Source organism: Lytechinus pictus, chromosome 7, assembly GCF_037042905.1.
Source record: "Lytechinus pictus isolate F3 Inbred chromosome 7, Lp3.0, whole genome shotgun sequence".
In the NCBI taxonomy this organism is placed as follows: domain Eukaryota; kingdom Metazoa; phylum Echinodermata; class Echinoidea; order Temnopleuroida; family Toxopneustidae; genus Lytechinus; species Lytechinus pictus.
Window position 1 is genome coordinate 34,962,501 of NC_087251.1, and position 15,327 is coordinate 34,977,827.

Below are 15,327 nucleotides of genomic sequence, written 5' to 3' on the forward strand. Positions count from 1 at the left end.
ATGTCTACACTCATAAAATGGATTGGTTAAAATAATCAAGTGAATATGTGTCAGACGGACGATTAAAATACAATAAAGAACAACTAAAACGAAAAAAAACCCCATTTCAATCGGCACTCCGCGCTGCTCGCATTAATTATTGCTTATACCTTGGTCACATTTGATCTATACGGCGGCCGTACGGCGAGTCGATAACAGCCGTTTTATTCATTTTTATTCAAACCACCTATACGTAGCTGGTACAAAAAAAAAATTAAAACGGCTGTTTTCGACTCGCCGTACGGCCGCCGTAGAGCAAATGTGACCAAGCTATTAGTGAAATATACATCCCGTCAAAAAAAAAAAATCTTGAAAAAATTATGATTATAAAACATGTTTGAAATGATCTGTTTTCATTTCGGAATAAATATACACAATTCTCAGCTCGCGCTCCCATTATTTGATCGGCGATGATATGCATCTCCTTCATGAGTTACTGCAAACCGTCCTAACTGTTCACATTTATGTCAAAATATTCGCGCTTCACTTCATGCTCGATTGATTACAAAATAATGGGGTTGTTTTTTTAGTTCCAAATACATGAAATATCCCAAAGATTTAGCTCTAGCCTCTCACTCGCATTTTACATTTCGGCCTCGTGTGATAACCTTCTTTTGTTTGTAAAAATAAAGTTAAAATGAACTTGAACATCAATTTTAGGACCCCCTATATTTAAATGATTATGTGGCAATACAATCCAAAAGATTATCAGAGAACAATCATTTTCACTTTCAACGGAACTTGGACTTCCCTATATTCTGATCTGATAGAGTAAGGTTAGTAAGCATTTCCTGACAGATAAACAAATATTGTGATTGCATTTAAATCATGCTATAAACGTTGAGCTAATTCATTATACGCCTCGGTGATTTCAGAAGGGCATCAACACTGTATTAACTACTGTTTAAAGTGTGCAATTATGATTTTTTTTAAATTCCAATGAATCCATTCACCTCGACCCTTCCATTTTCTACATTTATACAATCATTTCTGAATTAATGATGCATCATTTCTGTATAATTAGCATTTACACTTTATGTTTCTTATTCATGTATTTTCAAACGTCTTCAATCATGTAATGCATGTTTTTAATATGTAATCCCAAAAAAAATTCCTCGTGGATGTAATAAATTGAATGTATTTATCTTCTTGTCTTTTAATCTATTTATTGTTCTATCAATTTATTTAATCATCGGGACATAAGCCTCCCCCCGACAAAACATCAATTTTGGAATGTAAGAAGGTAGCTTGAAAAATACATCACATGATATCCAAAGTGGAGAGGATGAATTTATTCTCTACTGTCAAGAAACACACAAAACAGGAGGAAATCCTTTTAGAATGTGTATGCTCAATATTTGTAATTCATAATTCCCTTATAATTCCCCCTTACCATACACCATGTACACCTTATGTATAAGGTCTCTTTCCCGATGGTTGAGTAATATGGAATGGATAATAATACAACTAAAACGAACAACAATAATAATCTACTTTTTGCATTGTTTATGGTATAAAAGATTAACCTCATAAAATTAACTCCAGCAATTTGAAGGATTTAAAAAAGTAATTGGGGGTAAAAACAGTATTTTTCTACAATAAACATTGTGCATGATAAAATTCTAGTTTTAAAAAAATGTATGAAAGCTGCAGTATTTTAATAAAAACTCCAGTATGGAATACTTAAAAAGGAACAGTGGATACCTTTGCAAGAAAAACACAATGATTCAAAAGTGAGAGTAATATGATTCATATGATTGCACATAATTTCATTTATTCTTGATCATAATATAAACATCACCTATCATAACTAATAATGATGAAGATCTTGTACATTCATATCTGCATTCTTTCCATATTCTTCAAATAAAAGAAAAAATATATAAATTCAGTTATTCAAAGACACTGTATGCACTAATTTCAAGTAATGGGCAGTTGAATGTAATATACTTCATTCATTATATCATAAGTAAACAGTTAAACAAAATAACAATTTAGATGTGGATTGGAACGGCAGAGCTGGATTCCAGTTTGAATTTTACAATATAAGTACATTCCTTTCTTCTTAAAAGACAATGTAGGAATGCAATTAAAAAGGGAAACCTATTATCTTCATGTCACTACAATATAAAACATTGACTGACATCAGCAATCCAGTGGAAAATGATGCATTTTCATTTTTGTTGAATCTTGTAGGTTAGGATTCAAAGTTTGATAACCGAGACAGATGTATACGCAAGGCAAGGTTTATGAGAACAAGTAAACCTAAGTCGATCTTCCACAAGTCACATATTTGCCTAAGTCAAAGCATTATATTAGATCAGGGCTCTGTCTTCAAAGAGTTACGATTGATCCGATCAACCTCAACTATATGGAAATCCATCAATGCCATATTTTTTTCTACAGGAAATTTGCTCAATATCATTTGTAAGCAACGAGAAGCACACTGAATTTTCAAGAAAACAATGAATGTATGAATATACATATTACATGTGGAAAATATTTTGAACAAAAATGAATTTCAGATGTTGACGTTGATGGCTTTCCATAGCTGTGGTTGATCGGATCAATTGCAACTCTTTGTAAGACGGGGCCCAGGTAATGCAAATCAGTTGTTATATACCGCTTCTAAGTCTAATTTCTCCCAAGTCAATAGATTTCTGAAGTCCCAAAAGAACTGGGTTATATTGCAAACAGATTGAAGATATACAGAGCTCTAAATGTATTACATTTCTTTTATTTATAAAGTTATGCCTTTATATTTTTTGTGTAATTCATGCTTTATTGATCCAGAGTAGACATAACAAAACATTTATAACGGGATCACATAGTAAGATTAAAGGAAAATGAAACCCTTGAAACAAGATAGCTTGTGCAAAAACAGATAAACAAAAGTTTGAGAAAAATTGAATGAATAGTAAGAAAGTTATGAGCATTTGAAGTTTAGATCATTATTGTAATGTAGATCCTACCATTGGCAATGCAACAAAGATGTGTGATGTCACATGTGAACAACTTTCTCGTTACTTTTCTATATATTTCACTTAAAATGCCTCTTATCACATCTATCAGTAGATAGTATTTCGTAGTTCATCAAAGGGAAAGTTAACATGTGACATCACAAATATTTGTCGCATTGCCAATGTCAGGATCTCCATAGCATTAGTGATCGCAATATTCAAATGCTCAGAACTTTCTCATTATTTGTCTGATTTTTCTCAAACTAGCTTTGATCTCATTCTTTGATTTTTCTGTTTCCACAGAAGCCAACCTGTTCCAAAGGTTTCATTCCCTTAAAATGCCTTTATCACAAACCAATCTGTCAAAGTGAATGTTTACCAATGACCACTTTCACATACTTTGAGAATTACTATTTTTATATTCCAACGTTTACAATTTCAGACAATCAATATGCTAAATACCTCATTACATATCATAAACAATCTAGGACCTCAACTATGGTTGGAATACCATTTGTAAATTAAACATACCTTTCCTCCTTCAATTATAACACCATCTCTACAAGATATTCTAAGCATTTCATATCATTTATCAAATTTTGGCTACTGATGTCCAGTATGCTATATCAAATCATATAAAAATAAACTCTTCAAGCTACTGTACACTATTGTTTAACATGCTAATAAAAATAGAGCTTTTTATGAACACTCTCTCAATATTCCAACTTCTTGAAAAGTAAATCAGACGGAAAGAAAGAGGCAATTGAGAATACCAAACTGTAAGAGGCTATATAAAGCTGGGTCAAATGTACCACAGTGTGAGGAGGTTAATTTGTGCATTTCATAATACATGCGAGTAAGTTATTATGGGATCCTTTCGTGTTACTCCTGAGAGAGAGATTGGTCGACCACGTAGTAATCAACACCAGGCAGTGTTGCTCTTTCAAAGCAGAGCTGCAAACTTAAATATGCACCTCTCGGGGAGACTTTACCGAGGAAGAAGGGAGATCTTTCTCCATTTCACATATTCTAATGAAAGAAAGCAATGTACGAATCAATGAGATGTTGAAAATTTGCAGTTTGTACTAAACAAAAATCAGTTAATTTTCAGGAAGTCTCCATGACAATCAGGGAGGCGTGGTAGCCCTATCAAAGTGATTACAAACCTCATTTAAATACAATTTTTCCTGGGATCTTGCTTGTAGTTCTAATAATCAATCCCTATTTTTCCCTGCGCTTGGGATTCATTGTTCAGTTAAAAATGTCTTTCATTCGTCAATTCTCACTCGGGCATCTCATGACAATCAATGTTGATGAAGCATGTATTGTGAAATGTATGATAATCTCCCAATTATTATAATGCACTCTTGAATGGTGTGAAATACACATGGACCAATTTCAAAATAATGAAGAAAATGACATCCATGATCATTCCCTTCACACAGGGTTTGCAAGTCAATTTTCATTGGATGTTTATTATTATTATTCCAATTTGTAATCTACTACCATATCCTACTCCAATTACCTGTTAATCCCATTCTTGTTAGTACATCTAAACTTTATAATTTCTTCCCCAAAGTCAGCAGCGTATAGGTTTCTGCAATGGTCTTTACTTCATGACCTGCCCCTCCCTTTTTTACTGATTGACTAATAACATGTCTAGTAACACAATGTGCTCCTACATTGAAATAAAATACCCTTTTTGCTAAGAATGTGTGTGGGTGCGTCGTGGTGTAGTGGTTCTGACTCGCCTTTCTAACAGAGGGTCGTGGGTCCGAATCCTACCATGGTGTGTTTTCCTTCAGCAAGAAATTTATCCACACTGTGCTGCACTCGACCCAGGTGAGGTAAATGGGTACCGGCAGGAAGTAATTCCTCAAAAAGCTGTGCGCACCAGAATCGGTAGACTAGCTTAGCCATGGTAATATAGGAGTGCCTTGAGCACCTAGCAAGGTGGATACGTGCGCTATACAAATCCTATATTATTTATTATTTAGAATAAATAGAAGTACATTTCTGCACTGAAGTGAAAAGGACAATACAATTCTTATTCATCTGCCTAAGTTTTTGACATTCAGGACAATTTGCTATAATTTTTCTGAAGGAAATTTTTTTATTATATAATGAGCAGCATTCTTGGAATAGATTAGAAGTTCAACTGAATTATAATTATTTACAAATGCATATCAAGAATTTTTTTTTCCATGTAATGATATAATATTTTTGAACCATGAAATCTACTCATCTTTGAAATAAATAACAAGAAGTGTAAATAAAGGGCTATAAAAGTCAGGCTTATTGCTAAATATCCTAACAAATCTCAGACCTTCACAAAATCAAACATCAGACTATTATCATTCCTTGATACTCTGCCATATTCAGAATGTTAAAACAAACATTGCCGTTCAGACAATACTGCAAGTTTGCTTAAGGTTGACCCAACATACATCCATGCAAGATGAGTTTAATCCACTCTTGTGTGTGTGTTAAATACTTTTTTTATAACAGATTGTTGCCATAGAAAAAGTGAGTGTTATTGATTCATACATGATTTGGAATATCATTTTAATTGGGCTTTGATATTACTCTTCTCCCAACCAATTCACAAATTCCCTTGGTTGTGGTTCACCATTTCAAGAAGTATGATTTATTAGAAAAACCTAACAATACTTTCTGTTCAGATACTACTACTTCTACTACTAATAATATTGGCATATTTACCCAGGGTAGGCCACTTCAGTTCCGAAAACTGTTCTCCCAGCGGGCCCTGCTATTATTATAGATCAAATCCAATATACATATTTCCTAATTTTGCACATAGTAATGCTGTTTATATACTATACAATATAAATAATACCTATCTACATGTACGCAGTTGATCATAACTCTTAAGTGGAGATAAATAATTGTAGAGCAGATGACATAGCATAGATTCATCACCATACCAATACTGATAAAAATAGCAGTGTAAGATTCATGTAAACAACTATTCATTAGATACAAGATTCATGTCCATAAATATTCATAATATGGCTGATAACATTTTGCTTTGTCCTGAAACCTAGCACATGCTTGGTACTGGCTAGTAGGATTATTCTAATGTAACATGAAAGCATTTTATGTTCGCAGGGTTGCCAGTCAGCTTTACTCACTGAGACTGACGAAGTCAAAACATGTTAACGTTCTTTATACAATATGCAATATGTAAACCTCAAAAAGCCTGAAATGCGGAGTCGTCAGGCCTGAAGTCAGGCAAAAGCCTAGGGACGTAGCATCTCGAGTCTGGTTCAATTAGGGAATTCGAGAAGAGAGGGGAACATCCTATCCCTAAAAAGAGATCAAGCAGTCATAGGGGAATTCATTGGCAATTATTTCATCCCAGTGCAAGGTGTGTACTGTAACCATTCCATTAGATCAAGAGTAACGGTAAAGCTACTGTTAGCATAGTAAAATAATTAAAAGGGAGCACACATTGCCAAAGCCAATGATCGAAGAAGATCTACTAATTCCGCAGGGCCCTGGCAATGACCCGCTTCCCGGGCCGTGTAATTCTATACCCACCCCCACACCAGACCTTTTTGAGGTTTGGCGATAGATTTTTTAATAAAGTCAAACTTGCAGAGCAATCCAGGGATGTCAGCCTTTTGGCAAATGCCGTATCTACATTTCTTTGTCAATAAGCCAATCTTTTATTTGAACTTATTGGCAGCATATAAGAGATATTCTTGCAATCATGTAACATATCTGGCCAGTAGGGTGTTCCATAAAGCTGTTTATGGGTAATCTGAAAGTAGACACACTGCTTGTAAACCAAGTGAACATATTTCTTTTGCTACTGCTAATACGGTTACACGTCTCACATACAGGCTCCAAAACACAATTTTATATCGCTAGAATCAGTCCATCCCAAGACAGATGTCAATGGTTTACTTTAGAAGAACTACCCTGGGATTGGGGAGAGAGATGGTTTTTCAAGTTGGCTATGATGATTGAAGAGGTGCTACCTCCATGACCATATATCATCCATGTTATCCACTATCTCTCCAAGACCGTCCAAAGACTGTATGAACTCTGTGTAGAAGACAAGATCAGAGGTCACTAACCTATGGTAGACAAAAAGAGACAAAAAAATATTAGAAAACAAAAGGTAAATAAATATATGTAAGGATTTAACACCTTTTTGAAATAAATACAAATAAAAATTCCCATGATCCTTTGAATAAAATATTAATTTTCTATGACTTTAGCACACAAAAAAGCACACCTCATGCCTTTCCACTCTTTCCAATCCTCACTGAATGCTATGTAGCAATTTATGTCAATTGATAGTGGCAAAAGCAATGTCTATCATCTCAATCAAAGCACAAAAAGCTATATATATATCCATTTATCATTATTATTACTGTCATTACGTTTTTTATATCTTATCCGTTGGACCGGCTGCTTTCCGTCAAAATATGATGAAAAGCGACACACATTTCCCAAGACAATAAGAAGAAGATGAAATAGGCAGTCAACCTAGATCAAATACAAAACAGGGTGCAGAGCCATTTGCTCCTGGGACTGAAACAGGGTTTTCCCCTTCACGGCCCATACGAATAAACACTAAGGTTGTCATCCCCAAAGGGGATCTAGTGACTAATCTTGCTGTATAACCTCCTCACTTCCCATCATATATAAATTCTGTTTGTATTGTTTCTTGGTTTGTTTTCAGCCAACTGCATGTCGACTTCCAAAGAAAGAACAGTTCTGTGATTTTAGTCAGGTGCTTCGCAAAATATTTGTACTTATAATAATCCTTTTGTTTAGAACCATTCTTGAAGCTGCCAAGGTACGTTTCACAAAAGCCATATAAATCCATTTATTATCACCACTATTACTATTACTACTGTATTTTTATATTTGATCTATTGGGGCCTGATGTTTCACAAAATAAGCATTTAACACAAATGCCAGTTGCGGTAACAACCTAAAAATGAGTTCAACAGAATCCAATGAAACGAACACCCAATTGTTTGTATGCATTGATGAAAAATATTTGCCAAGTGAGTCTAGTTTAAAATGTGTAAGAGAATAAATGTGGATATAGAGAAATGGACAAAACAAGCATGGCATTCCTGCCAGGCTTTGGGTAATTTTCCAAGCAAAAATAATGATGCACCTTTCTACATGTACATGCGTTTCTCTGCGGTTCCATGACATTTGCTCCTGCGACAATTGCTCTGATGGAATTCTGCACGTTAAGCCAAAGCTAAAAACCTAATCCCCAAAACTAAATAAACCCTAATCTTTAACTTCACATTATTCTGAAACCAAACACTCTATTACAGTCCTAACTCAAACCCCATGCCTTCTGAGATACATGTATAGGGACCGGAGCAATTGTCGCAGGAGTAAATGTTGTTTCACCTCCTCTGTAATGGTGATCTTCAGTATGATAATTTTTCCGTTTAGTTTTCACAATTTCAGATAGTTAGCTGTAGGCAAATGAGCTAGATCTAGATCCACAAGCATGAACTTCATGTTAAAGACTTTCTCATGAAATCATTGTGTGCTGTATCAGGTATTTAGCTTTAAAAGCAGCAGCAAAACTAAATCAGTGTATATTCACCCTTGTTTTGGCCCTCCATCATTGTGAACATTGAGATGTATAAGCTGGTCCTTGAGCCTCGTCTTGAATGATGCATTGAGTCGGGTGAACAACACCTGCGGAAAAGGTCACAGAGAAACATACTCCATCACAATGACTATATAATCACATTATGCAAAAAGCATGATGTGGGGGGGAAGGACACATCATGGACTGATTAAAATGCAATTCTAGAGTACCTACACACTTAAACAGCACATACGTTCTTGGTTAACTCTCTAATGTATACAAAATCCATGTAATATTCATTACACTTAGGGTGTGTTTAATAATAGTTTCCAAATTTAAATGGCAACATGAAACGTGTTTGAGAACGTGATTACAAAATGCTGATATAATGAGAAACAAACGTGTTAAATGTCCTCCATTCCCGGTCGTAAAAGTAAACGTCTTTCAAATCATGATTCGGAGGAAAATTTAAATGTCGATAGAGATGCGTTTGTTAACGCGATCAGCTCAAATTTACGACCTTGAGCACCGCGAATGCGACATTGAACATAATTGCGTTTTTAAACGTCTTTAAATTTGCTCTCGCAGTGGAAGCCTACACAAACAGGTGCCAGAACTGACCTTTCTAGTGATGGGTCAAACTGAGCACTAAAGCTGCACTCATGAAAGCGGCAAATTTAAAGACGATCAACATATAAACGGCTTTATATTTTCGACACTGCACGGTGCACCGCTGATCGTGTTTGTGTTCGGTGTTTTGGAATGGAGTTTTCAATCATGATTCATGTTGCTGTTTAAATTTGAAAATCGACACTGAACACACCCTTACTAGAAGAGCAGAGAGAAATATACTAAAGATGTAGAAAGCCTATGCAGTATGGCTAGCAATTGAGACTTAAAACTCTTGTTGGAATGCTCCCCAGGGAGTGGAGAAAGTGCATATATTGTGTGCGGGCATGCCAGGATCCGATGACCGGAGTAATAATAATTGCAATGTAAAGCACTTAAACAGAGAATGTAATAAGCGCTATATAAATGTAACTATTATCACTTTTATTACTAAGAAATGGGTCCCATGCATTTGTTTGGATCGATCAGCTTCATATTCTTCCATATCACACTGGCAGTGAGAATACAGATTTCAGAAATATCAACTAATACCTGTGACGTCAACACGCATAGCATAAACATATAGATAAGGATGTTCACAAACATAAATATAAGCCTGGGGCCCGTTTCATAAAGGTCTTGCAACTGTTGTAACTTTGCCATTATGGCAACTACCATGGAAACCTTGATTATGATTGGCTACTGAGCCCTGCTATCATGGTAGTTGCCATAATGGCAAAGAAGAGGACCTACCTTGACTTGTTCTGACGGTAGAAGGTCAGCGATGGCCTCATAGAGCTTCTTGATTCGTTTGCAGATCTCTCGAAAGCAGGATGAAGGTACCGGAGCTTTCACCTCCCACTAGATAACAAAGGAAGAAAAAAACATTTCAAGTGAATACCACAAAAGAGATTTTGTACTCTGGGCTATCAAGATTGGACTTAATCAGGGAGTTAAATGAAATTTGGTCCATAAGTTGTTAAAATAAGATATTGCAAATTATTCCATCAGTTTCCTCGACCTCAAAATTAATCAGATCGAAGGATGCCCACATTGAACCTAGCTGGTAGGTTTCCATTCATAAGCAGGGCCCTAAATCATAGCATTTTGTGATTGCTCAATGGGGCTCATTCCTATGATTCATCTAATAGATTAGTATGTATATTAATCAACCATAAAAAGCAAACTTATGGATAATTGTTAAGCTTCATATTATAATACATGACCCAGTTCTTCATACCTACAAATGGGCAACCCAAAACGACTGAAGCACCGTTCTAAATGAAAGAATTAAAAATATGATGGGATTTTTTTTCCTGTGGTTCAATTGAGCTGTTTTTAATTAAATGCAAAGAGATTTATTGATAAAAACCACCATATTGAAGAAATGAGATGAATACATTAGTATTTGGAGGACAGTTACAATTTACTTAAACCAAACAGAGAGTAGCAAGGTCTATTGGAATGTAATATAAAAACAAAGGAGGAAATTCCCCTAACATCTCCAACATACCTTTGCTAATTGTGTTTGACTACCATGAAGTAACTACAGCATTTAAAATATTACCTGTGATAAACATGATCTGAAGGAATCATCCATGATGGCTACAAGTTTGCTTGAGATCTCCTGGACATGGTCATTATAATCCTGGTCAAAATATGTAAGATAAAATATCACGCTGATGAATAACCATGGCATATTTCATTCATCAGAAAACCAAGACTTCATGTTTACAACTTGAAGCTACAATAACTATTACCTGTTATCAAAGATACTACAAGGGGAAGATCGGACACTTCCGCGATTTTTTGAAACGCTCCAAATCGCCCGAAAAATGCTCCTGGGGAAGGGCGCCCAACAGCGTTGAGTAAGTAAACCATGGCACATCAGCACGCAGCTGTGTATAAAACATATGGGGGAAATGAGAGAGGGGACTTTGGAGAGGGCTCAAGGTTGTTGCATGGGAATAATTCCACCTTTTATTACCCAGAAACCTCTGAAATATATTCATCTTCAATTTAAGAAAAAAAATTGGATGAAAACAATTTTTAAAATGTAAAGATCGTCTATTCCTTCACCCCTTCTCTCATATGTTTTGTACACAACCATCTTGCGATATGCAAAGGTAAGAAAGGTCGTTACTTACTCAACGCTGTGGGGCGCTCTTCCGAGCGTTTCTTTACGCGGTCTATGTACTGTCTGATCTTCCCCTTGTAGTATCTTTGCTGTTATGGAGTCACACCACATCAAATGGCCCCTTCCAGTCTGTCTTATCTTAAAATAGCCTTAAAAACAGACATACTGAAACATGCACTCCTTCTGTGCCGCCGGAAGGAGTTCGTAAGAACCCTTGCGATAGTTTGGTTGCTTTGCTTCAATTTACGGCTGGTACTAAGCCTAATTTGTTTACCTTGACAGCCAATCACGGCTCGCCATTTAGCATCCATTGTTTAGTTTCGGTTCTATTATATATTGTTTTGCTCTAGCGTTTCAGTCATTCACGCGATTTTACTCTGATGAGTGCATGTCGAAAAGCTTCAGTATGTCTGTTTTTAAGGCTATCTTTCTTATCTGTTCAAATGTGAGGCTTTTTTTCCCCGAATGAACACAAGAATTTATCCCTTGAATGTACAGAAGCCATCCAAACACCTCAAAAATGCATTAATTGTTCAATACACTAAATCTTAAGATACTGTCTTACTTGCCAAGTTTATTACAATTATTTTACTCCAATTTTATTCACAGCTTATTTTCAAAACCAGCTAAGTTTAAATGGATGGGGGTCGAGAGGCATTTTTAGTGAACAATAATTGTGTTTATAAATGTGATTATTCTACAGATTGTTTGATACATGAAGTGTTTTAACATTCCATTAGGGCTGTGCCTGCGAGTCAGGAGCTGTGCCGGTTTTGAAATACTGATTTCCTCAGCAATTTAGCCATATATTTTTCGTCCCTTTCCATCTCATGAGAATCAAAGGTCGGATCGAGTAAATACTACCTTGAGTATTTTATCAAAGCTCTTGAGAAGGTTCTGTTGCTTCGCAGAAAGCCTTTCAGTGAAGAAATCCTTGACAATAGGAATGTACAATGCAACCAGCTGTAAACATCGAGATGTCAGAGCTGTGCAAAAAAAAAGAAGAAAATAAAAGTTTAATTGTTCATGTTCTAAGTAGTAACAGTCTAAAAAAGATTCAAATAAATTTGGAAAGCTATGAAAATGCTGGATTATTGTGCAAAAAACAAAGTTTGATTCATGTTTAAAGTAGAGATAGTCAATAAATATGACACAAAAGCTTTACATGGAGTTTGAAGGATAGTCAAAGGGGAGGAAAATGGTGAGATATTGAAAGCATTTTTTTTTTCTTTTGGAGTCAGAAAGGCATCATCTTATTTTTGATTGCTGAAGATAGAATAGGAAAATAGAAAGTAGATTATTTATAAAAGAGTTGCAATGGTCCATGACCAATAGGATGATCGCTGCTTGGACACTCGCATTGCACCTTATTTAAGAAAGATAAAAAGGATCACATCTTTTCCACATTGTTGTTACTCCTTTGGGTTCCAGACATGCCATTAAGTAATGATTAATTGTAGCCTGTTGGTGTAAAACACAGAGGAAACTTGTCCAGCACAATATGTGACTGATTCAGCAACAGGGCCATGATCATAATACTATTCATACATAATCACTGACTTTTCAAAGCACAAGCTCAAAAACAAGCACAATAAATATTTATATTATTGAAATATATCAGTCAAATAATGAGTGTATTTACCCAAGTTTTTTGTAGTAATTGTCTTGAGCCCTACAAGTTGAAGAGCCCCAGCACCCAGAATGAGTTGGCAAGAACGTGAGTTGAACATCTAAAGAGAAAAAAATAATCATCAATGAATTAACCATACATTATCTTAAATGACTGTTTTAACAATGTAATAGAGTTTGATTTACATAAAAATAACATCTTTCACAGGATTAGGGAAGACAAAAGTTGAGATGGAGTGATAAGCTCACAAAGTTCATTAGCACAAAGTGGATTGCTTCAGCACAAGGCAGGTATGTCTGGCACCAACTTGGGGAGGCCTTCACCTTGCAGTGGGCTACACATAGCTAATGATGATGATAGTATTTGTATAGCACCATTAATCTAGTTGGCTAAGCAAAGATGCACTATATATAATACCCTTGCTTTTAGCTCCAGCAGTTATTTCCAGTGCCCAGTATATTCAAGGAATTAATCCTACTGGGTACCCATTCACCTCACCTGCAGTGCAATATGGATGAATCTATTGCTGAAGGAAAACACATCATGACTGGGATTCAAACCCCACAACTCTGTTGTTGGAAGACAAGAGTTAGACCATCCAACCACAATGCATCCACACTAAACTCCACTTGAATGCACGAACTAATTTCATATACTGCATTACTACAATGTAACACTACAGATGAGACAACAGTCTATTTGTCTTTGAAAATAGAATTACAATATTTTCACCGATTGACAATGTCTGTAAATTTAGTAAACGGAAAGATAATGGGGAAATGTTTCATGAAACACTTTGTCAATGTTTGCCACAGACCAATTTGTTCTGAGCCAATCAGATGCAAGGATTTCAGTAGCTTATAACAGTTGTCAGTGAAAATGGAAATGATATTTACCTGTAAGAGTTCCAAGAGTCTTGTAAGAAGATCCATAGTAGCTGTAGGCATGTCCTTCACACACTGACAATACTCCGCTACCATCTTTAGCAGTAACATTACAGTCCTGTAATTGAAATTTTATAACCACAACAACAACAGTGTATTAATTTAAGCCAATTAAGTGCATTTCTTCTAGAATATATATTTGAAATGTTTTCATAACATTCAAGTAAAACAATGTTTGATATCGGTGATGTCATTCTAAATATCATTTCATGCCATTTGATGTGAAACTTTTGTATCTTTGCAACATCGACAATGTGAGACTATATTCAATTAGTTTTATGTTTGCCTTACTTAGTCTGTAGGCATCAATGATAGATTAAACAAAGTAGATACTAAAGACAAGTAACTTTGCCCGAGTTAACATCTTTTGGGACCACAGACAACCAGTTCAACTCAGCAGAAATTCAGTTTCAAAGAGGTACATAACACATGTTTTGCATAATCTAGGGGGTGTTTCATAAAGCTGTTCAAAAGGTAAGAGCGACTTTAAGAACGACTGGTGAACCTTTCTTACACGATAAACCATCGTCAACGAACATTTAATGGTGAATTTTCCACAAGAAAGGGTCACCAGTAGTTCTTAAAGTCACTCCTAACTTACGAACAGCTTTATGGAACACCCACCTGGGGTCTAAAAAATTGCTACAATGTTATCGGCAAATGCGTGACTTATGGAAGGTTGACTTGTGTAAGTATACCTGTATATATGATTGTGTACATACCCAACTACTGCATATTTACTGCCATTGATCTGCACACAGTCCAATGGTTTTCTTTCCCCACCGTTACCTGTGAGGAATAACAGATTAATGAGGTTTTATGACCTAACAACAAGAAAGAAAAAAAAATTCTTGATTCTTGTAATTATGCCATCATTTACCGATGTAGTTTGAAAGGACTGTACACAAAACATCAATACATTTCAAAATTAATACATCTAAACTCATTTGCAAAATACAATATAATTATTGCCAACCTGGCTAATATGTAATCTGCACAACTAATCCAAAACTTTTTTCCTCACAAATAACATCCAGTAGATTTACTGTTATAGAAGGTTAACTATGCAATCGGGCTTGTCAAATTTCCCTCCTCCAGGCACCAAAAATTTCATATTTATTTTTTTTCTCCCAGAATATACTAGTAGTCTATTACCATCATTACCAGGACAAAATGACTCAATCTCGCAAGAATTGCAGATATCAGAGAAGTTGGAAATACAATAGGATGAATGGGGAGGTGTTCACACTTACCTATATCAGTCTTGGCTAAGAGATCCAGAGATATTGTACCTTTGTGAAAAAATTCAAAAAAACTTTAATAAAATGTATTTATTTCAATAATAGGGCAATTCCGTAAAATAATCAACCTTTTTGTACGTCCGACCCCCCATTTTCCCCAATTCTAAC

General features: G+C 35.5%; 1 protein-coding gene across 3 annotated transcripts in view; it reads right to left on the reverse strand.

The window, feature by feature from the left end:
* Positions 1-1,773: 1,773 nt before the first annotated feature.
* Positions 1,774-15,327, reverse strand: part of LOC129264487 (vacuolar protein sorting-associated protein 54-like) — a 28,330-nt gene continuing 14,776 nt past the window's right edge. Inside the window, exons 18-27 of one of the 3 annotated variants that reach the window (XR_010294196.1) lie at positions 15,172-15,210; positions 14,641-14,707; positions 13,871-13,976; positions 12,987-13,074; positions 12,209-12,330; positions 10,775-10,855; positions 9,961-10,068; positions 8,611-8,705; positions 6,944-7,102; positions 1,774-6,326 (exon numbers count right to left, since the gene is read on the reverse strand). Coding sequence is in view for 1 of the 3 variants with exons in the window: in XM_064102567.1 (XP_063958637.1) it covers positions 7,000-7,102; positions 8,611-8,705; positions 9,961-10,068; positions 10,775-10,855; positions 12,209-12,330; positions 12,987-13,074; positions 13,871-13,976; positions 14,641-14,707; positions 15,172-15,210 (809 nt within the window). In the remaining 2 variants the exon portion in view is untranslated. Of the gene's footprint in view, positions 7,103-8,610; positions 8,706-9,960; positions 10,069-10,774; positions 10,856-12,208; positions 12,331-12,986; positions 13,075-13,870; positions 13,977-14,640; positions 14,708-15,171; positions 15,211-15,327 lie in introns of all 3 variants that reach the window. The other 2 variants (XR_010294195.1, XM_064102567.1) reach the window with 2 other exon arrangements.